Source organism: Tenrec ecaudatus, chromosome 4 (genome assembly GCF_050624435.1).
Source record: "Tenrec ecaudatus isolate mTenEca1 chromosome 4, mTenEca1.hap1, whole genome shotgun sequence".
NCBI classification, from domain to species: Eukaryota; Metazoa; Chordata; class Mammalia; order Afrosoricida; family Tenrecidae; genus Tenrec; species Tenrec ecaudatus.
In genome coordinates, this window is record NC_134533.1 from 13,121,916 (window position 1) to 13,147,598 (window position 25,683).

The 25,683-nt window shown below is 53.2% G+C and overlaps 1 protein-coding gene across 1 annotated transcript; it reads right to left on the reverse strand.

Moving 5' to 3' along the window:
- Positions 1-6,556: 6,556 nt before the first annotated feature.
- On the reverse strand, positions 6,557-16,986 carry ZP1 (zona pellucida glycoprotein 1). Its single transcript, XM_075547560.1, is given in 13 exon segments — positions 6,557-6,699; positions 6,891-7,013; positions 7,120-7,201; positions 8,724-8,865; positions 8,953-9,142; positions 9,265-9,392; positions 12,109-12,206; positions 12,275-12,462; positions 13,472-13,615; positions 13,737-13,793; positions 14,226-14,520; positions 14,685-14,806; positions 16,803-16,986. Coding segments are annotated over 13 exon segments (1,896 nt in total).
- Positions 16,987-25,683: the final 8,697 nt, after the last annotated feature.

Below are 25,683 nucleotides of genomic sequence, written 5' to 3' on the forward strand. Positions count from 1 at the left end.
CTCAGGGTTCTCATGGGAAAGTAAATGGATACATCAACCAGCCTTCGGGAAGATGGTGCTGGACGGGCCGGTGCTGCCCCCTCTGAGTAGACTGGAAGGCACCCAGGATGGCAAGGTTCTCCAGTTGAAGATAAAAATGCGAGAGACGCTCGCTGTTACCTGATTCCCTCAAACAGCAGGATGGCAGAACACCCCCAAAGAACCAAGGACCAAGTCACAAGGACCTCTGGGCGGGTGCTAGATCCCTGCTCTGCACAGACAAGACCCAGATGAAGACAGGAAGAGGCTATGTGATAAGAGCTAAGTAGCCCAAAGGAGCTTGGGCCGCTCCTCAGAGGCCCGGTCTTCAAAGAGCAATACATCCCCCCCCCAATAATCATGATCCCAATTGTACCTTGTGGACCTGGTTAGACCAGAGGATGCACAGCGGTGCAGTAGGGATCTGGAAACACAGGGAATCTAGGACGGATGAACCCCTCAGGATCAGCGGTGACAGTCGCGACACCGGTAGGGAAGGGTGTGTAGAAAGGGAGAACCGATCTTGGGGATCTATGTGTAACCTCCTCTCTGGGAGATGGGCAAGGGGAAGGTGGGTGAGGGGAGACGCCGGGCAGTGTAAGATAAAACAAAATTATTATTTATAAACTATTAAGGTTTCAGGGGAGGGGGGAATGGGGAGAGCGGGAGGGAGGGGGCGGGATAAAAAGGAAAATGAGCTGATTCCAGGAACCCAAGTGGAAGGAGAATTCTGAGAATGACGAGGGCAACGAATGTATAAGGGTGCTTTACTCAATTGATATATGTATGGATTGTGATAAGAGTTGTATGAGCCACAATAAAAAGATTAAATTTTTAAAAAGAGCAATATGATTGGTCCTGTGATGCTCAGACAGGCAAACATTTAGGACACCAGTCTGCTACGGCCAGGCTGTGGGACACAAACTCTCAGGGCCTGGTTCTTTGACCTGGAAGTTCTACAGGAGGCCTTTCTCTGTAAACAGCCTCCGGAAAATTACGTGACTGTAGCCATGTGTGTTGTCCTTGGCAGTAGACGGCATCAAAAGCACCCCCTTGTTGACAATACATAGCTTAAGGCATCTGTCAGGGATGGCTGGGAGGGGAGAGACGTCCACCTTTGTGTCACAGACGTCGAGAACAATTGGTTAGGTGAGTTGTTGCTTAGGGGGCTGTTAGGCAGGGGTCTCTAAAGAAACAAGACCAGGACACTTATGATTTTATGTATATGGATAGGTTTATACAGCGAGGAGGAGTATAAAAACAGCTAATTAGGTCACACAGCAGTACAGAGGGCTCAGTTCCACTCACTTCCGTGGAACAGTTAATCTACTGGAAGTCCTTTGACTCACGTGGGCTGCTGGGTCCAAGGTCAAGGAAGCAGACAGCAGAGAATCCCCTTGAAGACAGCGTGCAGCCGGGTGGGTCAGCCAGGGTCAATAGCTCAGGAGCTTAGCAAAAGGCAGGCCAGATGGGATATCGAATTCAAGCAATGCAAGGTGACGGAATCCACCGGCATCGCGCTCAAGCAATGTATGCACCAGCAGTGTGGCCAAGCAGGTCTCGAAGGAGCCTCAAGCCCTCGGGACCCGATCCATGATCCACGGGTTGACTTGGCCCACAGGTGGGGTAGCTCAGAGGTGGAGGTAGAGAACTAGCTAAAGCAGCAGCCATGCTGTTCCAATCACCAGTGAGCAGATGGGGGCGGGCCTTGAAGAACCACTTCCCTTTATGGCCTCCAATCAAACTGCAACCTGATTAATCCCACATGTTTCTATTGGCCAGGTTGACGCAATAAACCTACCTATCACAGGGGCACTGAGTTTATGTTCCTGGTGCTGGAATGATTTGGAAAAGGATATCAGTAATGGTTGTACACACGAAGAGTATAATCCATGGCAATGGATTGTACGTGTAGAAATTGAGGATCTGGAGAGTGTTTTGCTGTGAATTATTTTAGCCATAATTAGGAAAAAACAAGTCATTGCACGGATGACAAGGAGTGCGAGGAAGAAGAAAATGTTCTAGAATTGAATGTGGTCATCACTGCACAACGCTTCCTGATAGGATTGAATTACTGAACTGCGTGACATGTGGGTTGAATGCCAATGAAGCCTAAAAACTGGTTAGGCCGTGAGATTCCAGTTTTAAAAGTTGGTTACGTCACGTGACTCCAGTCATTTCTGCCACTTGTCCATCCTGTTGGTTTGCCCTCCTGGCGTGCTGCTGGGATTCTGGGAGCTACGTCACTGGTATTTCAGAGGCCAGTGGGGTCACCCACGGAGGGCAGGTTTCAGCAGAGCTTCCAGACTAAGAACAGACTACAGTGAAGGCTAGGCGGTCCACCGAGACCCCTATGGACCATTGGTGAAGCAAGAGGGGCGGGGAGAAAGAGAAAGCCCCTCAAGGGGACGGATGGACACAGCACCGGGAAGTGTCCACTTAACGTTGGTGAGGCTGGCACAGCACCGGGCAGTTTCCTTCTGTTGTGCACGGGGTGGCTGTGCGTCAGACCGCACTGGGCACCATCTGACAACAGAGCACTGCTCTGCTGAAACAGAGCCTCGTGGCCAGCCACAGGGCCGCCCTCTCCTGCTTGTGAAATGTCCAGCCCAGTAGTTCTCTACCTTCCAAAGGCCGCGACCCTTTCATACAGTCCCTCATGTGGTCGCCCCCCTAATTATAAAATTATTTTCGTTGCTACTTCAGCACTGTCATTTTGCTACTGGGATGAATCCGGCGACCTCTGGAAATGGGTCATTGGACCCCCCAAAGGGGCCGCGACCCACAGGTTGAGAACTGCTGCTCTAGCCCAGGCTCCTAGGATGTTGAGCTAAGAAGGAAGGGGAGATGCTGGATGGAGCCAGAATTGGGGCCCCAACGGCTGGTCAGCCTGGCTTCTCCAGTTCCTCGAACTAAACATGCTCACTTCTTCATACTGTGACTCACCTACCCCATAGGCCCCGGGCAGGCCTAAAAGCACAGAGTGGGCATCCCTAGCTGCAGATGGGAACCCAGCGAAGGGAAGTTCATAACCCAACCTTCCTTCACAGCAAATGGCTGGACCTGTCTGTCTGTGCGTCCATGAGGCTCCTTCTAGCCGAGATAAGCTTGAAGGCAGCGGTCTCCCTTATCTCCTATCTCGGGCTGTCAACTTTCTACCCCAAAGGGGAAGAGGAGTCTGTGATTTGGGACAGGGGGAAGAGAAATACTAGTTAGTAGCAAACAGCACACTCAGAAGGAGCCAGCGGTCACGTCCTATCCTTGGCATTGATTCATTTAATCCAACACACCCGTGGGGATAGGCATAACCCCGTCCCTCCTCCATTTTACAGATGGGAAAACTGAGGCTCATGGCAGTTCACTAACACTCGATATAAGAGGCAGATCCAGGGATATAAGTCAGGCAGCCTGGCTCTGGGGGTCCCTGAAGATGAAGTGAGACAAGGGAGGCTCGGGGGAGGGACCCTCGCCTTCTGCTCCGGGAGAGCCAGGTGTGATTCCCAGCCAGGACGCCTCACCTACAGCTGCTCCCAATCCATCAACCAAGGACTGTGCATGGCTGTGATGCAGAAGCGGTTCCAGCAAAGCTTCCAGGCTAAGACAGACCGGGAAGAAAGCCCAATGGTCTACTCTCAAGCATCAGCTGATCACAATCTTCCATCCACAGCCAGGCATGGGCACAGGACCAGGCACTTGTTGTTCTCTGGGCAATGGGGTTCTTCTTCCTGGTCACTCACGGCCCTCTCTGCTGGTCAGCTGGGTTTCGGTTCACAGAACTTACCGACCATACCCATGATTGAGGGCACTGTAAAGAGGTGAACCGGTTAGAGAGAAATGCTTGGGATGCAGTCGTTCAGTCAGGGTAGTTGCTGCTCTGCCCTGTGCACACGTAGACCTTTCTCTGGCCCCCACTGCTTGACCTGGCCACTGCCCAGCTTTGCAGCATTGCACGAGCTCGTGCAAAGTATGTACAGGGTTGCCAGTAAATGCCCATAGGGCATGCCACTCCTCCATGGCCTCATGCTCCTTGGTTCAGCAAACCCAGCTACTCCATTTAAGTGTCCAGAGGCACCCACTCCACAAGCCAGACTCCATCTCAAAAGTACCCAGCTTTATTTGCTGTGTGCTGGGAGGCCCACCTCGCTGCTGCTGCTCCTCTGGTGTCACAGCTGCCTACTGGATCCAAAGGATGAGACCCGGTTCTTCTCTTTTGTTGGGAGTGAGATTCCCTGCTCTCTGCTGCTGAGATGGTTGATTTCATAGCTAGCAGGATGCCATCCCAATGAACCGTTAGCACTCACAGCTGAATCCTATAATCTCATCCATGTCATCTCCCACTGTTAGTCTGGAGAAACAAATTCATAGGCATTCAAGTATGTGTAAAAGAGCTTTATATGCAAGAACAATTGAATATTGAGAACACATTCCAGCCCAGTCCAGATCAAGTCCATAAGTTCGATATTAGCCCATCTGTCTGATACCAATCTATAAATTCCTCTTCAGACTCATGAAGCACATGCAATGATGCTGAATACAGGATAATCACAGGCCAGTGGTTGGAAATTCTGTGGATCCAGTGGTGGTGTAAACATCTCAGCACTGGCAGGGGTCTCCACATGGCTTCTTCAGCTCAGGGCACTAGTGTAGTTCCATGTGTCTGGTCAGCTGCAATGTCTCCCAGGGAGTGAACCGAGTGTGTGAAACAGAGTGCGAGTCTCCCGCCTCCACGGAAGAAATACAGGAGCTCCCAGAATCCTCAGGACACCATGACCACAGAGGTCTCATTGGTTGTGATCTAATTGAGACTAGACTCCACCCCTTTGCTCTTAATCCTCTCAAATTGACAAAATGACGATATAACTACCACACCCACCTCCTTACCCAGGCCCATGGGGAAAACAAGGGTGGCTTGGCGGGTATAGCAAAGGCTCTGGCTGCAAGAGCCATGCTAAACAATTCACTGCATGGCAGCCCTCCAACTGTGAGCCTGGGGCCAACTCAAGGAGAGCTGGAAACTGAAGACAGAAAGGATGCAGTAGGCGGGAGTGGGGCCTGCAGTGTGGATGCAGTAGGCGGGAGTGGGGCCTGCGGTGTGGATGCAGTAGGTGGGAGTGGGGCCTGCGGTGTGGATGCAGTAGGCGGGAGTGGGGCCTGCTCCAGTACTGGTCAGCATAGTAAGACTCATATCCACCCACTATGTATGAGAACAGGGCGAGTCTGGGGGGGTGCTCAGGGTCTAGCCTGGAGCCTTCAGGGTTAGGAGGCTGGAGAGGAGACAGCCAATGTCAAGAGCACAGGTCTGACTTCCTCCCACTTGTACCCAAGCCCACAAAGTTGTCTGAAGTTAAGTTCAGGCTTCCCCATGCACGTATCCTTAAGAGGCTGAACCTCACTCTCCACCCCACTCCAACTCTGTAGCCTAGAAGAGCTACAGATCAGTCCAGAAAGTCTTTGCTGCCAACACAGAGAAGACTACCCACGTCGTACTGGCCTGGACAGGCCAGCAACAGAGCCAGCCTGGTACTGGTCCATCAGGGAGCCATGCCCACGGTCTGTCAGGGGAGCCAGTCCCCTGACAATCACAGGTCTGGTAGGTGCAATTGTATGGCTATACTATATGAAGATTATAGTAGTCAGAGAATTAAAGAGTTAAATAAAGGAGTCAGATACATTTCATGGTAGCATGCTCACCTCAGCCCCTCTTGGTGGTCCACGTGGGAATGGGAGGTGAGAGGAGAGTGAGGGAGGCCAAGGGGGAAAAGGAAGTGGGGAGAGGGAAAGAGGGGAGCCTGGAGTGTTTTTTGTTTGGGGCTATTTGTAGGTAACCATAAGACATGCATATTCATAAGTCACAAAGTCGGTGGCAATCACAGTAAAGTCCCTGAGCTCAGAGACAAGGAAACCTAATACCTGTATTGGGGGAAGGCATGAGGGGGCTGGGTGCCTCAGCAGATCATCAAAGAATGTCTGCTCCTTCAGGGAGACAGTCAACCATGTGCTCACTTTAGGGCAGCAGAGCTGTTAGGGGAGAATCTGTGGGAATGACAGCAGTTTCCCACAACAGTCTCGGCCTGTGCCGACCGGCCCTATAGAGAGACTCTGGGGGCCTGGGGTCTAGTCAGCCACCTTCAGGGGCAGGAAGCTGGTAGGCTCAGAGATGGGGTGCCCAAAGCTTTCACTCAAGGGTAGTTCTCTTGACCTGGGAACTCTGGGGTCCCCTGCTCCATGACACCTGTAAGGCAGTCTCCCTGGGTCGTTCGTCCCTGCTGGGTTCTGATCCCCGCTTTCTGCTCATCCTGTCCGCTCTGCTTCTTTCCTGGCCCAGAAATGGCCCCTCCCACTGCAGCTTGGGGGTCCCTTGGGTCTTCCCAGGGAGCGTCAGGCATGAAGTATTTGTCACTGAGGCCACCCACCATTCTAAAGGAGCAGGGCCAACCGTCAGGGACACATTCTGAGACTAGGAAGTGCCTGGTCCCCGTTATCAGTAAGAACCACACCTGCTCCCAGGAGGTTGGAAACAATGGTTTATTGAGACCATTCACACTTTGCAGCCTTCCTGTTACTGCGGAGCCCAGGTCCGACGCAGGCCTGGGAGTACGCTGGCCCCGACAAGCAACACTAGGGCCAGCAGCATGAGAGGCACCCAGAGGAGAAGCCTGGAGCTGGAGTCCCTGGGGGAACCTGCCAGAGATGGGCTTTGAGAGATCATGGGGCTGGTGGGTCTCTCCCCCCCACCCCTCTGATGTTTGGCTTTTGTGGACACCCCAGGCAGTGCTGGGCTGCCTCTCTGCACATAAGGTGACAAGCTCCATTCCCACACCAAGCCCCCCCTTCAGGTCAGCACCCTCTTGGGATGACATGAGCCTTCGTACCTGTGGCTCCCACAGTAGGCTCCTGCCCACTAACATCCTCAAAGCCCACTGGCCCTGGAGAACTCACGATGTCCCAAGGCCCAGCAGGGCCCCTGTGGTCACCTGAGGACTGTCGCCGTTGTCCTGCCCAGGGAAGAGGGGGATCGTGGGGCTCCAGACTTGGGGGATGCCCAATGGAGGGGTGTTTCCAGAGTTTGAAAGGACACCCCTTCCCTCAGTCCAGACTCACTGGCAGACTCGGGGCTACAGGTCAGGGAGCAGGTATCCAGCCCTGAGGGGTGGCAGGCAGATGCGCTGCAGAAGAAGTAGACCTGGGGGAGTGGGGGGGGGAGTACGAGGGTCAGGGCTGTTCTGCTGACAGGGGCGGATATCGTGGCTCGGACCCAGGACACAGGTCAGGAACCCAGCCTAGCTTGTGGCCAGCCAGGGAGGGCATGCTGACCCAGATGAGCTGAGCCTGTGGCCCCACATGCCTGGCTTCCCACCTTGGTGTCTGCATCTTCCTCCTTCCCCTAAGTCAGAGTCTGCAGTCAGTGCCAGGCTGGCAGGAGGCTGCCTTCCACCGAGCCCCAACTTTTGCCTGCCCCGCTCCAGGGCCTGCCTGGATGCCATTCCCCCTGGGGGACTAGCACTGGCTCCCTCTGATGTAGAGGGGGTTCCCAAGCAGGGGGCTTGGCCAGGCCCCGGGAAAGTCTCTCTGGACACTTGCTTGTACACCAGCAAAGCAGGCTTCGTGAGCCCTGGCGATGTGGTAGTTACATGTTAGACTGGGGCTCACCCCAAGGTCAGCAGTTTGAAACCACTCAGCTCTGAGGACAAAGATGAAGCTTTCTACTCCCTTGAAGAGTTACAGTCTCGGAAACCTGCAGGGGCAGTTCTACCCCATTTCTATAGGTGTGCTATGAGTCAGAATTGACTTGATGGCCATGGATTTTGCTTTTGTTTTGTTTTGAAGCCAGGCTTCTGGGCCACACCAAGGAGAAAGACCTGTGTGGCTTGGGAAGGGGGTGGGGGTTGGGGGGAGGAGAGGGCCTGACCATGACATGTCTCCCTGGGTAGAGCAGGTTAGCATCTCCCTCAAAAAGAGCTGCTAACCATGAGGTCAGAGGTTTGAATCTGCCAGCCATTGCTGCAGGAGAAACCTGAAGTTGTCTATTCCCACAAAACTTTCTATTCCACACAAGGGCAGCTCTACCCTGTCCTCTAGGGTAGCTATATGCGCTAGCATTGATTCGATGGCAGTCAGCATGAGGCGCTGGGCTGCTAACTCTAAGGTCGGCAGTTCAAACCCACTTGGATCGATTGGACCCACTGAGTCGATTCTGACCCACAGTGACCTTTCTAAGGACAGGGTAGAACTGCCCCTTCTTGGGGTTTCTGAGGCTGTACGTCTCTACGGGAAACCCAGTCTCATTTCTCTCCCAAAGAGGGAACTGGTGGATTTGAACTGCTGACCTTGGGGCTGGCAGTTCAACGCATAACCCACTCACCCCTACAGACACCAAACACAAGGTCCCCCCAGCTGTGACATTGAGTCTGACCCACAGTGACCCTATCCGGACAGAGCAGAACTGCTCCACGGGGTTTCCAAGGCTGTGACTTGGTCCTCGTCTTTCTCCTGCTTGAAGGCTGGTGGGGTCGAACTGCATACCTTTGGGTCAGCAGCCTGATGCTTAGGCTACTATGCCACCCAGAGCCTCTGGTCCTACCCCAGGGGACTCATTGTGGGGCCCTTGGCCACATCCCATGGTGGGGCTTTGTCTAAAGTCCACCCCCAACAGAGGGCCTCAGTGACAGACAGGGACCCAGCAGAGGAGTCCAGGGCCTCCTTACCGGTTCCCTGAGGGCCCTGTGGGATCCCTTGTCCAAGAAGGCAAACGTGGTCACTGTGAAGCGCTGGCGGTGAGATGGCAGGGGCAGTGCCCCTTCCAGGGCCACCATCTGGGTTCTGTAGCTGTCCCCATTGAAAGGACATCTGGAAAGGAGAGTGTCAGGCATTCTAAGTTCTCAGGCAAGTGGGGACAGAGCTCCCAGGATGGCATGGGTGCCTGATGTCCCTCACCCGTCTGACAGGACGGGCCACTGTGGCTGCTGGAAAGGGTTGGCGCTGGGCGAGGCCCAGCACTGGTGCAGCATCAGGACCAGGCCGGGGTCCGCCCTCTGCAGGAGCCGGACCTCCACGTGCAGCGGCTGCCGGAGCAGCTTCCAGATGGGGTACTCTTCTTCTTCGTAGAAGGAGCTGAATGTCTCATCTGCAGGGAGAGGCTCGTGAGTCAGGGAGGGGGGTGGTGGGGGGCAGAGGGCTGTCAAGGAAGGGGGATACAGGGTAGAGGAGGGAGAGCTGGAAGGCTGGGAAGGGGGTTGAGCCTTGTACCCTTGGCGATCCGGAGCTCGAGCCGTAGGGGACCAGCCTGGGTCACAGGGCCAGGTGGCGGAGCCTGGAAGACTAATGCCTGGACAGGCAGGTAGTTGCTGGCATTGAAGATACAGCGGACATGGAGCCTGTGTGATGGGGACGGAGCTCAGAATCAGGGCCCCTGAGATTCAGTGAACAGAGTACCGGCTACGTGGCTGTAGCAGCCACGCATGCAGCATGTCCCCCGCAGGGCAGCAGTCATCCAGAGACTCCCATAGCTGACGAGGGCGGCGAGGGGCAGCTCGTCCGCTCCCAGCCTCTGCCCACTGATCCACGTCTGCCAAACGAGGCAGGTCCTGTTTTGGGGGTTGAGGTCCAGCAGGATAGAGGATAGGCTTGCCCCCTCGCTGGGTCTGCAGTGGCTACCCTCAGCCGCCTGTCCAGGTCTGGTGCTAGAAGCCCTCAGGGCCCATCAGGAGTGCTGGGCAGGCCCGGGAGCTCAGTCCTCTGTCAGTCTCAAGCCTGGATCTTTTCAAATCTGATGGCCATGGGGCTAAGCTAGTTGTCCTCAGCCTTAGTTTCCTCCTCTGTAAAATGGCAACTCCACCCTCATTCCAGGAGCTGGGGTTCTAAGAGCCCTTATTCCCGGACTGGATGAGCTCACAAGATACCACCCCCACTGACTGCAACTCTGCCACTATATCTGGTACTTCGTTCCAGCCGAAGGACTGTGGGGCCCTCAGTGTTCCAGGCCTGTTTCCTTGGGTGGGGATTGTCTGTAGTGACCTCCTGAACACCCCCACTCCTCACCTTCTCTACCTCTCTTGGAGGTCAGAGCCCTGGGTTTGAGCCTGGCCGGGTGCCCTGGGGGAAGGTCTCTTACAGACAGAGGCCTGAACCTGCAGCTAACACGTGGAAAGGTGTTCCCCCCCTCCTGTACGGAATGACACGCTGAAGTCCTAACTCCCGGTGCCATGAACTCGACCTCATCTGGGAGGAGGGTCTTTGAGATCACCCACTTCTACCATGAGGTCACAGAGGAAGAAGCTAGATGCTCAGCCAATATTCGTGGGGTCCTTACAGGGGTGAGGGTGGGGGGAGATGGGAAGACAGCTCCATGACCAGGCAGCTTCCTCCCCAGGAGTCCCTGGGGCTTCCAGAAGCTGAGAGATGAGCAAAGGTCTGCTGGACCTACTGGCTTCCAGCTCATAGGAACCCTGTAGGGCAGAGTCGAACGACCCCACCAAATGTCTAAGGCTGCAGGTCTTTACCAGTTGGACTGCAAGGTCGGCAGTTCAAAGCCACCAGCTGCTCTGTGGGAGAAAGTCGAGGCTTTCTAGTCCCCCTGAAGAGTTACAGTCTCCAAAACTCACAGGGGCAGCTCTACCCTGGGCTTCAGGGTCACTGTGAGTCAAAATCAACTGAGCTTGGTTTGGGTTTATGTTTTTATAGAAGCAGTCTGCCTCTTTGTCCCATGGGAGAAAGAGGCTGGGCCTACAGAGCCCTGACCTTGGGCTTAACCAGGCAGCCCCTACTCTGCCCTGTGGGGTTGCTCGCTGTGAGTCAACAATCACAGTGCTGGCAGAACAGAGCCCTGTTGGCATCCTGAATCCAGACCACTGCCCCAATCCTGAGGCCAGACACTGGTGGGCTCTGGGGGCTGTTACGCAGCACATCCTGCTATCTGCTCTGCGCTGAATTCTGACAAGCACCCCAAACCAAAGCAACCCTAAACCCACTGCCATCGAGTTGATCAGACTCATAGCGAGCCTGTAGGAATGGTCCGTGTGGCTTCTGAGACTGTAAAACTTTTTGCGAACAGACAGCTGTTGCTTTTTCTGGCAGCGAGTGGGTTTGAACCACTGACCTTGTGACTGGCAGCCCGATGCTCATCCCACAGCATCACCAGGGCTCCTTGGCTGGCACCCACGGTCCTGAAATCCAAGACTTGCTAGAACAGGCTGGTCCCATCACCGTAGGGACTTCAGGTTTCAAAGCAAATAGCACTTGAGTGTGGACATCAGCCTGTCCCCCGGAGCAGCCAGGCCTTGGATCACTGCCTTACTCTTACTTCCCACGCCCCTGGGCCTCAGAGGAGCCCGTGGTGGTGCTGCCATTGAAGCACTCAGTGGCTCACTGCCCGCAAGGCCAGGGATTCAAACCAAAGGGAGGAAGATTGCAATCTGAAGTCCAAATCCGCTTGCCGGCAGTGTTTTACTGAGACAGGCTGAGGTCCAACAAATGGTTCCTGGTTACACAGCGACAGTGGGGACCCTCAGCCAGGAGTGACAGGCACAGGCTTTCTTGGGGACACCCTCGCTGACACCCTGGGCTGCTAGGGTGACCACATGGCCTGAGTCAGCTCCTCCCCCAACAGGCCCCCTGGTAGTGAACTATCTCCTTTCTCCTGGGTGGTCCCCTCACCTCCCAGCCCCTCAGATACTGAGCTGGGCTATCTTCACCAGTGGGATAAGGAGAACCTTACCCCCTCAGACCCGGCTACCACTGCCTGAGCCCTGGTGCCAGGCTGGAAGACCCCCTGAGGCCTCACGTCCCCCAGACCCAGCAGCATCACCCTCCCTGACCGAGAACTTGACCACTAACCCCACTGAGAAGGGCCTTGGAAGACAGGCCTGGAGATCCTCTTCCAAGAGGTTACAGCCTCGGATGCCCACACTGTGCACCGAGGCTGCCTCACTCAGAATCAACCCGATGGAGGGGGTGTTGTTTGCTTAAGACCTGGTTATAGAGCATTCGTTTGACCCCAGCCGACTGAATCTAAAGCTTGCTTCAAGCTCCCCTGTGCCCCGCAGACCCCAGCCCACAGCCCAGCCTGTGCCCAGAGGGCCCCTCCCCACTCACTGGAAGGTGCTGTCCCATGTGACGGAGCCCCGGGGCCCCCTCTGAACTTCGAGGCCAGACACCAGCTGGTTCTCATAGATGAGCCGGTTGCCGACCACCTGAAGAAGACAGCTGGCTGAGGCCCCCTGAAGTGGCACCGGCCCCCACCCTCAGTTCCCATGCCTACCTGGGCGGTGGTGCCGCAATGAGTGAGGGGGAACCGGAAGACCACAAAAGCATCCGTCTTCTGGGCCGGGGGGCAGCTGGTGGGCGCATGGGCCAGGTGGGTGTTGGCCAGCGTGATCCTGTGCGCCAAGGCAGTTTCTCGGGACACCACCAGGAGGAGGTGGCCATCTCGGAAGCACCGGACAGTGGCTGCGGCGGGAACAGATCGAAGAGGCCAATCAGGGCTGCGGGGGAAGGGTTTGCTCAGCCAGGCTGGGCGATGGCAAGAGCCGGGCCATGTGGATGCATTGGGCTGGCAACAGGGAGGCAGGCCCTGCGAGTCTGAGCACACCCTCAGGACTCAGTTTCCCTGCTCTACGGAAGGGAGGGGCCAAACCTTGTGCTGAAACAGAACCAAACTTGATGGTGCTCACTGTCCAAAGCCAGGAGGTTCTTGGATCTGAAACCCAAACCCCAGGTCCTGACAGCACCCCGTGCAGACTGTGCGCCCCAGAGCTTACCAGGACTAGTTTCTCAGACAGATCACCAGGCCTTAATTCCGAGGCCCTACTGTGTGGACTCCACCCACCACTTTCCAGCTAGAAGTGGAACATGCAAGTGTGTGTACCACCTGGGGGACCTCCCTCTTCCCCAACAGAAACCCAGCGACTCTCAAGCTGGTTCTGATTCGTGGTGACTCCACGGGTTACAGGGTACAGCTGTGCCGGGGTCTTTGGGGGAGGAAACCACCAGCTCGGTCTTCCTAAGCCCCTCTGGGCCGCAGCAGCCCCCGGACCTTTCCAAGAGTAGTGGGAGGCTTAGCTGCTGCTTGAAGGGAGGGCTCTGCCTTCCAGTCAACCAAATCCACTGCCATCAATCGGTGCTCACTCACAGCGACCCTACAGGACTCCTGTGAGTTTCTGAGACTCACTCTTTACAGGAGTAGAAAGCCCTGTGGTTTTGCCTCAGAGCAGCTGGTGGTCTCGAACTGCTGACTTTGCAGTCAGCAGCCCAATCCGTAGCCCCTATGCCACCAGGGCTTGCTCTTAGTTCCCTGGGACACTGATCATAAGGCAAGCCGGGGTGCTAGGATCCCATGCGAACATCTCTGTTCTGTGCCAGGAGCCAGGCTCCCCTAGAAGACTGGTAAGCCAGGTGGCAGCCACTTGGAACAAGCAGCAGCTCTCTCCTACAGCTTCAGGCCCCAGGACCACGGTACCTGTGTTGCCATAGTAACACGGGACCTCTCTGGTGTTGTCATAGCAGCAGCCGGCCTGCTGACAGGCTTCCTTTGAGTTTCTTCTCACTGTGCAGGGGATGTGGCCTGAGGCCACCCTGCACTGCTCCTGGGTCAGAGGGGTGCCTGGGGGTGGGGACAGTGCAAAGATTGAACATGGTGGTCCCTTAAGAGGTCCAGGGCTCTCAGGGCCTCTAGAAGGCCCAGATGCTCAGGGTCTGCATGTCCTCAGCAGAGTCCCACATACCTATGTGAGCTGGCTTGTCAACATCCCAATGATCCAGGGTGCCCTGCTGGGGGCTGCCTGGGTCGGGGCCCGTGGGGCTGCCTGGGTCGGGGCCCGTGGGGCTGCCTGGGTCGGGGCCCGTGGGGCTGCCTGGGTCGGGGCCCGTGGGGCTGCCTGGGTCGGGGCCCGTGGGGCTGCCTGGGTCGGGGCCCGTGGGGCTGCCTGGGTCGGGGCCCGTGGGGCTGCCTGGGTCGGGGCCCGTGGGGCTGCCTGGGTCGGGGCCCGTGGGGCTGCCTGGGTCGGGGCCCGTGGGGCTGCCTGGGTCGGGGCCCGTGGGGCTGCCTGGGTCGGGGCCCGTGGGGCTGCCTGGGTCGGGGCCCGTGGGGCTGCCTGGGTCGGGGCCCGTGGGGCTGCCTGGGTCGGGGCCCGTGGGGCTGCCTGGGTCGGGGCCCGTGGGGCTGCCTGGGTCGGGGCCCGTGGGGCTGCCTGGGTCGGGGCCCGTGGGGCTGCCTGGGTCGGGGCCCGTGGGACTAGGCCCCAGGGATGGTGAGGCAGGGGTTGGAGGAAGGGAACTGTGATCCAGGTGCAGGGGACTGGGAAGGGTGGGGCTGGAGCCAGAGGAGGGGTGGAGAGGGAGTTGGGGAGGGGTAGAGTACGAAGAAACCCAGGCGCTGGGCACCAGTTGGGTGGCCGGAACCCAGGGGCTGTGGGACTTCGGACAGATGAGGGTGATATCTTGTGCTGCCTCCACACGGTGGTCCGGCAGCAGCGCCTCTATCACCACCCTCAGGTGGAAATGTCCGTCCTGCAGGGGGAAGGAGGCAGGCTGGAGAGGCAGCTGGCAGCAGCCTGGGCAGGAAGTGCCGGCATTCAGGCCTGGGTCTTCCTTCCTCAACCCCCAGCTCACTGAGTGACCTTGGGCAGCTCCCCCAAAGGGGGCCCTGCTGGCCAAACAGGGAGCCCCCCTACCTTCTCCAGCACATGACAGCCTTTGTAGTCAGTAGAGAAGACCACAGCCCCCTGGGGCTGGGAGGTGAGCCAATGGTAGCAGATGGAACAGTTGTTCACGTCAAACTGATTTCCAAATTCATCTGCGGTGGGGTGGGGTGAGAGAGAGCGAGGCCAGAGTGCTGGAGGGGGCAGCTAGAGGCTGCCAGGCTGAGCCCAGGGTAAGAAGAATCCCTGCTCTGGAGACAGGAGACCTGAGCTCCAGCCTTGACGAGCTCACTGTGTGTCCTTGGGCAAGCTCCTTCCCCACTCTGGGCTCAGTTCCACAGCTGTGAGTCTTCAGCTCACAATGGTTGGCGTCAGCTGGCCTTTGGATCTTTCTGGCTAAGGTGGCCCCTGCTGGCCCCCCAGCACAGCAGTCTCCACAGGGAGGGCCCTCACCCCGCCCCCAGGGTAGGCAGAAGGGGGCTGAAATGGGGGCCCTGGGCTGGCTGTTTAGCTCCAGGCCCTTAAGCTTAGTTAGGCGTCCTAGGGCTAAAAGGATACAGCTGAGGCTCGTGGGGACTGGAGTTTGCTCAAGTGCTCTCAATGAAGGCAGAGCAAGGACTCGGGGCTTCAGGGACAGAGCTGAGACTGTTGGCAGGATTCCTGGCTTCTGGAATTCCCGTCAGCCCAGAACAAGCAGCTTACCCTCTGGGAGCAGGGCTCCCCACTCCCCCCTCCCACACACGGTCCCACGTACAGCCTTTCCCATTTTACAGATGAGAAAACAAGCTCCGAGAGGGGGGAAACCAGTCACCCAAGACTACACACGTTAGAAATTATAGATTTGAATCCACTCTGAGCCCAGGACCCCCATTTTCTCCACCCCAGGTTCACTCTCTCCGTCCAGGCTGGCCCACCAAGGCCTGGTGCCAGGAGTGGGCGTTCAGCAGCCTGGGCATCACCAGCAAGAAGGGTTGGCAAAGTGGACGCTTGGCCCTTACTGAGGTGGGCCAAATGGTGGGTCTGCCAAGGCACACTGGAGCCTCATCCCTGTACGCAGAATGCGACCTTTTAGGAAATGAGGCCTTTGAGAATGTTGTCGGCTGATATGTGGCCACGCGGGAACTGGTGGGGGCTGAGGTGGTGGCGTCCTTGTTAAGAGGAGAGACAGAGGGAGGGAGGTCACCGGAAGCACCTACGAGCTAAGGAATCCCTGGTGATGCTGGAGTTGAGGAAGACATCAGTCAGTACTACCCTGCCGCTGCCCAGCATTCAGGCGAGAGCCCTGTGGTGCAGGGCCTGTTGGAGTCAGTGGTTTAAACCCACCAGCAACTTAGAGAATGATAAGGCTGGCTGTCCCATGAAGACTGCTGGCGTCGGAAACCCAGGGAACTATTCTCAGACACAGTCGCTAGGCTGTGGGTTGAATCCTCCAGGGTTGTGGGATCAACAGCTGAGAAGACCGATACTCGGCCCCGGCTCCAAGAAGTCCTGCGGGACCGAGTAGAGCCTCCCTGCTGCCGGGTACCCCAAACTGCAAATCTTCACGGGAGCAGGAAGTCTCTTGGTTCTCCTCCTCGGAAGTGGTGGATTTGAACCAGGGGCCTCTTGGTTGGTAACAGAAGCACTGCACCACCCTTCACTCTCAGAACGCCTGCTGCCCAGTCCCCTGGCCCTGCACCTTCCTCACGGTGCCACCTTCATTGCCCACCACAGGCCAGGGCTCCCAGCCCGTCCTCAAACCAGCGGCCGCTGGGTCCGTTCTGACTCACAGCAACCCCAAGGGACAGTAGAATTGAGCTCCAGAGTCTTCAAGGCTGGGTCCTTCAGCCAAGCAGACTGCCGCCCTCTGCTCCCTCCCTGATCCCAGACCAGCTGGTGGGCCTAGCGGCAGACCCTTCAGGAACAGCTCAGTGCACAGGCTCCTGATTGACCCTGAGTGACAGGCTCAGAGCCTGCATCTCTGCGAGAGGTCCGAGCACTACTGGGAAGAGTGGCTGGGGAGCTGGTAGTCAACGGCTGGCACGTCACCTCCTTTCTCCACTCTCCCCAGCGGGGGTGGTGGGACAGACACCCCAGGCCTCTGAGCAGCTTTCTGCTCTTGTTGCTCCCAGCTCTGATACAGGGAGGAGAACCCAACCAGGAGGTACTTACCCACCACCTTGATGTGGACTGCCCGGCCTGGTTTGGGGACCACACGCAGCTGCATGCCCTGGGCCCCGCAGGTGTGATTGTGCTTCAGGCCCAGGGGACCCGGCCTGGCCTGAGTCTGCTGGCCCAGGCCTGGCCCCAGAGTGACTACCACTACTAGAAGGATCACACAGTGACCCCAAGCCATGGCTAAGGCACCTGTTCCCAAGCACAGAACAAACCTCCCCCCATCCAAGTGCTTGACTGCCCACCCGGTAGGGCCTAGCCCTTATAGGTAGAGGCCACAGGTGGGTGTTCCTGAGAGCAGAGGGGGCCCACCTGAGGAGGGTGGAGGGGGTGAGGGTGGGGCTCCACCTACCTTGCAGGGGCTGGGGCAAAACTCCTGCCCCACAGCAGAGGAAGGCTCCCTCCCAGCCTGGGGCCTGGATGGAAAGCTGGCTGTAGCCCCTCAGGGTTGCTCCCTGCCTTACAGCTGAGGCCTGGGAAGAACCTGGACATCTGCTGATGGGAGTGGGTCTGCAGGGGGTGGGGGGAGTACAGGGGAAGGGAGGCACTTCCTAGGACAGTGGGGCTGAGGGCCAGGGTAGACACTGGGGGGTGCCCGTCTTCCCGACCTCACCTGGTGGGCTCCCTCACCCTGCCTGGGGCAGTGAGGGAGGGCAGCAGATCCCCAAAGTTCACTCTCCCCACCAGTGGGGTCTTAGGGTCTGGCAGGAAGATGGCGTAGACTCTGGGCAACTCTGTTTGATGGGGGCCAGGTGCGTGACCCACCAGCCTAGGACCCCTCGCTGGCTTCCCTCGGGACAAAGGTTTCCGAGGCTAAGCTAGAGGGAGGAGGAAGAAAGAACAGGCTGTCCACTTCAGAGGGATTATTGTCAAGTGCCATTGGGTCGCCCCAACCCATAGTGACCTTGTGCTCCCCCCCCTTGTCCTGCCACCCTCACACGCCTCCTCATGTTTGAGCCTGTGGAGGTCACGTTGTGTGTCCTCTTCTGTCCTCGAGGGGTAGAGGAGTCCACTCTGCGGCCGTGAGGGTGGTTTTGCTACAGGCACATCGTCCATGAACACGACGAAAGAAGCGCTCATTCTCTTTTGTTAAATTAAAAAAAATTTTTTGGGGGGGATGGTGGTGAAGTTCTCATTCTCAACGGGATTACAGCCACATTCGGGCACCAACAGATCAGGGTTCTGACACCTTCACAAGTCTTCAAGAAGTTCCAGCAACAACAACAACATCAAGAATAATAAAGGAATTAAAGGGGAATGGAATTTTCCCGCCAACATTTGGAAGGCCCTTGTCCATTAAACTTCACTGCCATCATATCGTTTCTGACTCACAGCGACCCTGGAGGGCAGGATAGAGCTGCCCCTGTGGGTTTCTGAGACGGTCACTCTCTATGGGAGTAGAAAGCCCATCTTTCTCCCACGGAGCAGCTGGTGGTTTCAAACTGCTGACCTAGTGGTTAGCAACTGTCCTTTATATATTGGGGGGCGGGCATAGTTCAAGACGCATCTAAGATGGCAGAGCCCTCTAAGGTGTCTTGCCCTGTGCTGGGAGCTGAGAGTACCGGCCAGGGTGATGGAGGCCTTGGGAAGGGCCTAGCAGGGCACAGCTGAGCATCTCAGCCTGAGCTGCATGGGAACACCTGGAGGTGCAGCAAGCCTGGGAGCCTGTATCTCTAACAGGAGCCCTGATGGGATGCTATGTTGGAGACCACGGCTGCCGCCACTGTGCCAATCCACCCCGCGTATCTACAGGCCCCAGGGTTTCCAGTGGTAGATCCCTCAGAGGACCCAACCCTGACGCACGCACTTCCTGATTTTAAACCAGGATGTATTTCCTGGTTCTGTTCTTCCAGCTAGCTTCCTCTTTGATCCATGTGGAGGTTCCTCTTGAGCACAAGGCAGTGTTCTGGAATCCCTGTTCTCAAGGCTGTCTGTAGTTTGTTCTGCTCCACACAATCAAATACCATTGCATAGTCAATGAAACACAGGCAAGCTTCTGTGGTGGTTACATCATCAAGTGTCAATTTGAAGAATAAGAGTGTAGGGGTGGAGTCTAGCCTGTCAATCCGGATATTGCCAATGAGGCCTCTGTGTGGGCATGGCCTTCACCTGAGGATTCTGGGAACTCCTGTATTTCCCCCTTGGAGGCGGGAGACGCTGTCTCTCTCCATTCACTCCCTGGGAGACGTTCTACTGATAAAGACACATGGAACTACGTTAGAGCCCTGGAGCTGGAGAAGCCATGTGGAGACCCCTGCCAGCGCTGAGATGGTTACAATACCATTGGATCCACAAGACTTCCTACCCACTGGCTTGTGATCTTCCTGTGTTTGGCATCATTGCATGTGTTTTGTGAGTCTGAAGAGGACTTTATAGATTGGTGCCAGACATGTGGGTTAATATTGAACTTAGAGACTTGATCTGGACAAGGCTGGGATGTTTTCACAATATTCAATTGCTCTTATACATAAACTGCTTTCTTATACATATGTGAATATCCATGAATTTGTTTCTCTAGTCTACCCAGTCTAGCACAGCTTCTTTCTGGTGTTCTTTGCTTTCCACCAAGAGGCATCTGACATCAGCAATGATATCTCTTGTTCCACATCCTCTTCTGAATCCGGCCTGAGTTTCTGGCAGCTCCCTGTCAAGGGACAGCAGCAAGGGCCAGTCGGATGATCTTCAGCAAAGTTTTACCTGCATGTGAACGTGGTGACTTTGTTCAGTAATGGCTGCGTTCCGTTGGGCCCCCTTTCTTTGGAGGGACACACATGTGGATTTCTGCCACTCGGCTGGCCGAGTAGCCGCCTTCCAAATTTCCTGGCATTGACAAATGTTGCATGGTCTTCAGCAATAGTTTTACTTGAGTGCGTCATGAATGATTTTACTGATATGTTCTAGAATGTTCACATTCTCTTGGGTTACCATTCTTTCTCAAATCTGTCTGAGAAGAAGGATAGTCAGATACCTCTTAGAGGTAAGAATAGCAAGCCTTTATCTCACGTATTTTAGACTTGTTGTCGAGAGAGATCAGTCTCTGGAGAACATCATGCCTGGTAAAATGGAGGGGCAGCCAAAAAGAGGGAGACCCTCCACAAGATGGATCAACACAGTGGCTGTGTTGTAGGGTGGGCACAACAAGGGCCCCTATTGTCCAGTCACCGTTGCCCTATGACAGAAACCAGGCAGATTCTGAAGATTCTAAGTTTTATTTTCCCATGCGTGAGAAAGGAGAACAGGGGTGGGGGTGGGCATAGGAAGCCTAGCTCCAAATGCCGGTCTCATGCTGGCCTCCCCTTCTCCTGATTCTCACAGGATATGGATCCACAGGCTGAGTGAAACAGTTTCTTTCAGACAAACACATCTTGGAATGACAGGCACAAATTAGGTAAACAAAGTTTTGTTTTAACAAAGATCTTATGTTACAGAGCTTCCATTACTGGAAGCAAAACAAGCCCAAACTCACTGCCATCAAGTCGATTCTGACTCATAGTGAACCCTCTAGGCCAGGGTAGAACTGGTCCTTGTGAGTTTCTGAGAATGTAACTGTTTATGGGAGCAGCGAGCCCCATCTGTCTCCTTCCCACAGAGTGACTGGTGGTTTCCAACGGCTGACCTTGAGGATCACAGTCCAATGCACACCCACGGCATCAGCCTTCAGGGCTCCTTCCATTAATAGAGACACTGAATTTTGGGGCGTTCGACTGGATGTAGGTTCTGGCTCGTCATGAATGGGGGAGAGAGAGATTCATAACACTCGGAGAAGAATTGAGTCTTTCACACAGGACTGTAGGAGGTCTGCTGGTCAAGGTGTTTATTGATGGGTGACTAATTCATTTCCTTGCCTCTGTTTACCTTGCAGCTAAAAGCATTGTGAGAAAACTCAGTTCTTTATGACTCTCTGGAACCCTGCATGTCATTGTGCTTATCTTAGAATATAGTGCTGTTATTAGTCAAGTGTTTAGACAGTATGCCTAGTTAAGTAATGTTTACATAGCTAAGAGGTTCAAAATGTTTTTTAAATTTAGTGCTTTAAGATTTACTTTGTAATCATTCTCTTGTAAGAAAAGTATAAAAACCAAGCTCTGAATATACTCGGTACTTCAGCCCATCAGATTGAAGTCCTCCCAATCCCATGCTTTGTGTGTCTCTTTCTTTTCCTTGCATCCGCACGCCTCATTTTGGACCCAGCTTGATGCGGGATAGCTGGTCTAATCACCTGCATTATTGGCACCCAATGTGGGGCTCTGAAAACAGAGGATCCCGTGACAGACACCACCGAGTAGCACGGCTGTAAATATTTACAGAGAAAATTAAGGCTAAGTGGTAAAAAGTTGGGAGTAGTAAATGATGGGATAGATTTCTAGTATGTATGTATACAAATAGGCTTCAAAATATGTTAAAAGCTAGAGGAGCAAAAGTAAGCTACCAATGATTAGAGAAGTTTTTAGATTTTGTGGTTAAGGTATGTCATTGGTTTCCTGAGGACAGGACCGTAAATATTGAAAGTTGGCAAAAAATAGGGCAACGGTTAAAAGATTACTGCTAATGAACCTAGTAAGGTTCCCATAGACACGTTTAATCTGTGGAATTTAGTTAGGGATAGCTTGGATCCTAAGCATGAGGGCAAAATCTTGTCCCCATTGTGGAACTCATTTACCAGTTCCTCATTCAGGCAGGTGTTAATCCCAGAGGACTGCTCCTGGGACATCTTTGGCAGATGGATGTTACTCATATTCCTCCATTTGGTAGATCAGAATATTTGCATGTTACAGTGAACACTTATTCTGGATTTATTGTGGCCACGCCCATGACTAGTGAGAAAATGTCTTTAGTTATTCAACACATGTTACGTTGTTTTGCTATAATTGGTATACCTAAATGCTTAAAAACAGATAATGGATCTGCTTATATTAGTAAATCATTTGCTCAATTTTGTGTCACTTTTCGCATAAATACATAACTGGAATCCCTTATAATCCTCAAAGCCAAGGTATTGTGGAATGTGCCAATGGGACTATTAAGTAACAATTAGATAAAATAAAAAAGGGGGAGATATACTCTTCCACCCCTCACAATTTAATTAATCATACTTTATTTATTTAAAAAATTTTGAGTTTTGATGTACATGGTCTGTCTGCTGCTGACTGCCTTTGGAAAAAGATTCCCAAATATAAAGACAAAGTATATGTAAAATGGGAAGATCCACTTAATGGAAATGGCAAGAGCCAGCTCCCGTCCTGATTTGGGGGCGAGGGCATGTTTGTGTTTTTTCCGCAGGATGCTGATGGAGCTTGGTGGCTGCCTGAACCTTTGGTGCAGTTTGAAACCACGCAGATGGTAATTTGCCTGCAAGTGCTTCTGAGGATTTCATGCAGTGAGCTGTACTAGGCTTCAGTTCCTGACCCACCACTCTTACATCCTGCTGTCTGGAAATCATGGTGTGGGTTCATGACTCACGTCTTCCCTGTACAGAGTGAAGGAAATGTATTATCATCTACTCTGCACCCTTTTTCTTTTGTGGACTAGCGTCTGGAAAGAATAATAGAACCATATTGTGGAGATCGTGTTTCATGGACAAGCCCATCCGGGATAACATCACAAAAGAGAGAGATATCATCAATTGATCCAGCAACCAGGACAATACTCACACAAAAAAGACTTCCAAAATGGAAAATAGAGACTACTTTGAGTAATGTGAAGCTTATGGGCCTTTCCTCCAGACCACACACACAAAAAAACATGACTGCCTACTTACCATCGCCTTATGTACTTTTGGCAGGGAATGTTATTGTAGATCATGATGATTGTAAGTGTAACATATCTTGTAATAATTGTAATTTGTCCAATTGTATTACCTGAACCCTTGAAGGTATTGTCATTGCTATTTTGTATCAATCTTTTATTATGCTGCCAGTGAATATTACTGGGTCTTGGTATTCAAAAAGATGGTTATAGGTATTAGAAGAGATTGAGAAAGCTTTAACCAGACCTAAGCGTTTTGTAGGTTTGCTTATAGCAAGTATTTTAGCTATATTGTTTAGTTGCTACTGCTATTACTGCAGCAATTGTACGTTCACTAAACATACAAACTTCCCACTTTGTTAATTAATTATCAAAAAATGTGACTAATGTGTAGGGTACTTAAGAAAATATAGACAGAAAGTTAGAACAAAAAGTTAATGCTCTTTATAACATGGTCACAGCAGAAGTGTGTGTATTGTTAATTTTATGCATACTCCCTATGATACTGCACAAGGTTATGGTTGAATTATTGGCCTTAGGAACAAAGGTACATGAAGTGCACCTGTGCACTTTGCCCCCTTCCCAAACAGGGGTGTAAGGTGGAGGCTGGTTAGTCAGAGACGGGTAAGATCGAGTCTGAGTCTTTCAACCTAATACAGGTCATAGTCGCCTGGAGGACTGTGACTAATGACGGGTAAGGGCAATTTCAGGACTTGACAACCTAAGACAGGCACAGTCATCTGCCGATATTTTGAGTAAAGACGTCTTCAGTAAATAAAAAAGGGGGAGAGATGTTGAAGACCAGTAAGACTCAACCTTGAAATGGCTGAATATTCTCGTGACCTATATGTCAGTATTTGCTGATTTCTTCTGTGACTTAAAGTTTTGAACAGACTCAAGAACAAGAAAGTATGCAATGTCTGGGAAAAACCGGTGGTTTAATTTTCTCAAAGATGTCTGGCTTGGCAGAAGATAAAGTTTCTATGTATATCAAATGTGCTTGCTTAACAATGAGATAATTATCCCAGGGTTGTTTCTGCATGAATATAAGGAATATAATGTTGTTATTATTATCATTATTATTGAAAAAATTTTGCATTTTATTACCTTGTTATCTGCAATGTCTTCAAACCATGCTGGCAAAAATTAGGGCACAAGTTCATCTGAACAGCCTTAAATTGAATCAAGTTTGTGGAGTGATCCCCCTCCGCAAAGTCAGAAGGCCTGGCAGTCAATGACGGGTAAGAAGATTGAGTTCAGATGCATCAACCTAAGACAGGAAACTGTTTTTCAGTAACAGTAGACCCAATGACTGGTAAGATCATCAGAACCTCTCCCAACCTAAGACAGACGCAGTCCCGCTTTGCTCATTTTTAGTAACAAAGAAGGGGGGGAGATGGAGGAGGTCTGTTGGTCCAGGTGTTTATTGATGGGTGACTAATTAGTCTCCTGTGCCTCTGTTTACCTTGCAGCTAAAAGCATTGTGAGAAAACTCAGTTCTTTATGACCTCTTTATGACTCTCTGGAACCCTGCATGTCATTGTGCTTATCTTAGAATATAGTGCTGTTATTAGTCAAGTGTTTAGACAGTATGCCTAGTTAAGTAATGTTTACATAGCTAAAAGGTTCAAAATGTTTTTTAAATTTAGTGCTTTAAGATTTACTTTGTAATCATTCCCTTGTAAGAAAAGTATAAAAACCAAGCTCTGAATATACTGGGTACTTCAGTCCATCAGACTGAAGTCCTCCCAATCCCATGCTTTGTGTGTCTCTTTCTTTTCCTTGCATCCGCACGCTTCATTTTGGACCCAGCTTGATGCGGGATAGCTGGTCTGATTACCCGCACAGGACACTCTGGGAGACAAGTTCGAGGGGTTCAGCTTAGGGCCGCAGTTATGTCTGAACAGTTTCTAGTTATGTCTGGACAAATTATATGATTGTCTTAACTAAGATTTTGCTAAACAGCGTAACATTTCCTTCATAAAATAATAGAGATAAAGTCTTCAAGTCCCCGTAATACGCTGCAACACGGGCTCAAACCTAAGAACCATTGTGCGGAGGGAGCTCGCGGGACCCAGTGGTGGCGTGAATAGGGTCACAGTGAATTGGAACCTGCTTGCCGGCGGCACCTAACAACAAGACTGCAACTCTACGTGAGTAGAATGCCTCATCTTTCTCCAGAGGAGCGACTGGTTGATTTGAACTGCTCACCTTGTGGTCAGTACCCCAACGTCTAACCACTTCGCCATCAGGGCTCCCTGTTCCGATGTAGGTGGATCTTAAAACGACGCCCTTTGGAATTGTACAAAGCAGATGAAACGTCTATAAACCCTAATTCACGGCCATGGAGTGGTTTCAACTCAGAGCGAGACTGACTGTCCTTGTGGGGTTCTGAGACTGTAACTCTTTATGGGAGCAGGAAGCCTCCTTTTTTCTCCTTTGGAGCAGCTGGTGATTTTGAACTGCTGACCTTCTGATATTAGCCCAACGTGGAACCATTATGCCACCGGAGCTCACTGAAACACACACAGGCTCACGCAAACCAAAGAACTGAGGAATGAAGGGATACTCAGGACGACAACGAGGGAGGTGTTGACTGGCCCAACAGAGACCTAGATTTGGACTGCTGATTTCCAGAATTGTGCAATCAAGCTCTGTCCCTTGCTGCCACCACGGGAGGTACTTGTGTTACCCTTGGGAACTAGCTGGATGGCTCTAGATGAAGCACTTGCCCACTGACAGCAAGCTCCCTTCCATCTCTTGTCCATTCATGAAACACTTGGAACACCCAGGGTGGGTTTGGGGGTGGCGTGGGGTGAGGGGAGAAGGCGGCACAAAGGCAGCAGGCTGCCTGCAGGCTTTCAGCCGCGTCTCCAGAACCTTCTGCGATGAGACTGTGGTCTTAGGCTCTCAGAGGACAGACATGAAGGGAAGGCCTGTCCACCATTGGAATGCAGCCAAGGTCAAAAACAAACAAGCAGTATTGTTGACTTTAGAAAATGTCTTGGACGTGGCTTGTCGGGGGTAGAGTCTTTCGTTTGATTTATTAGCTTTTCAGGAGGTCTGCGGGGAGCGTGTGGGGAGCTAGGGGTTGTGGTAATGATGACCAGCTTGGAAACAGGGCTGGGAAGGG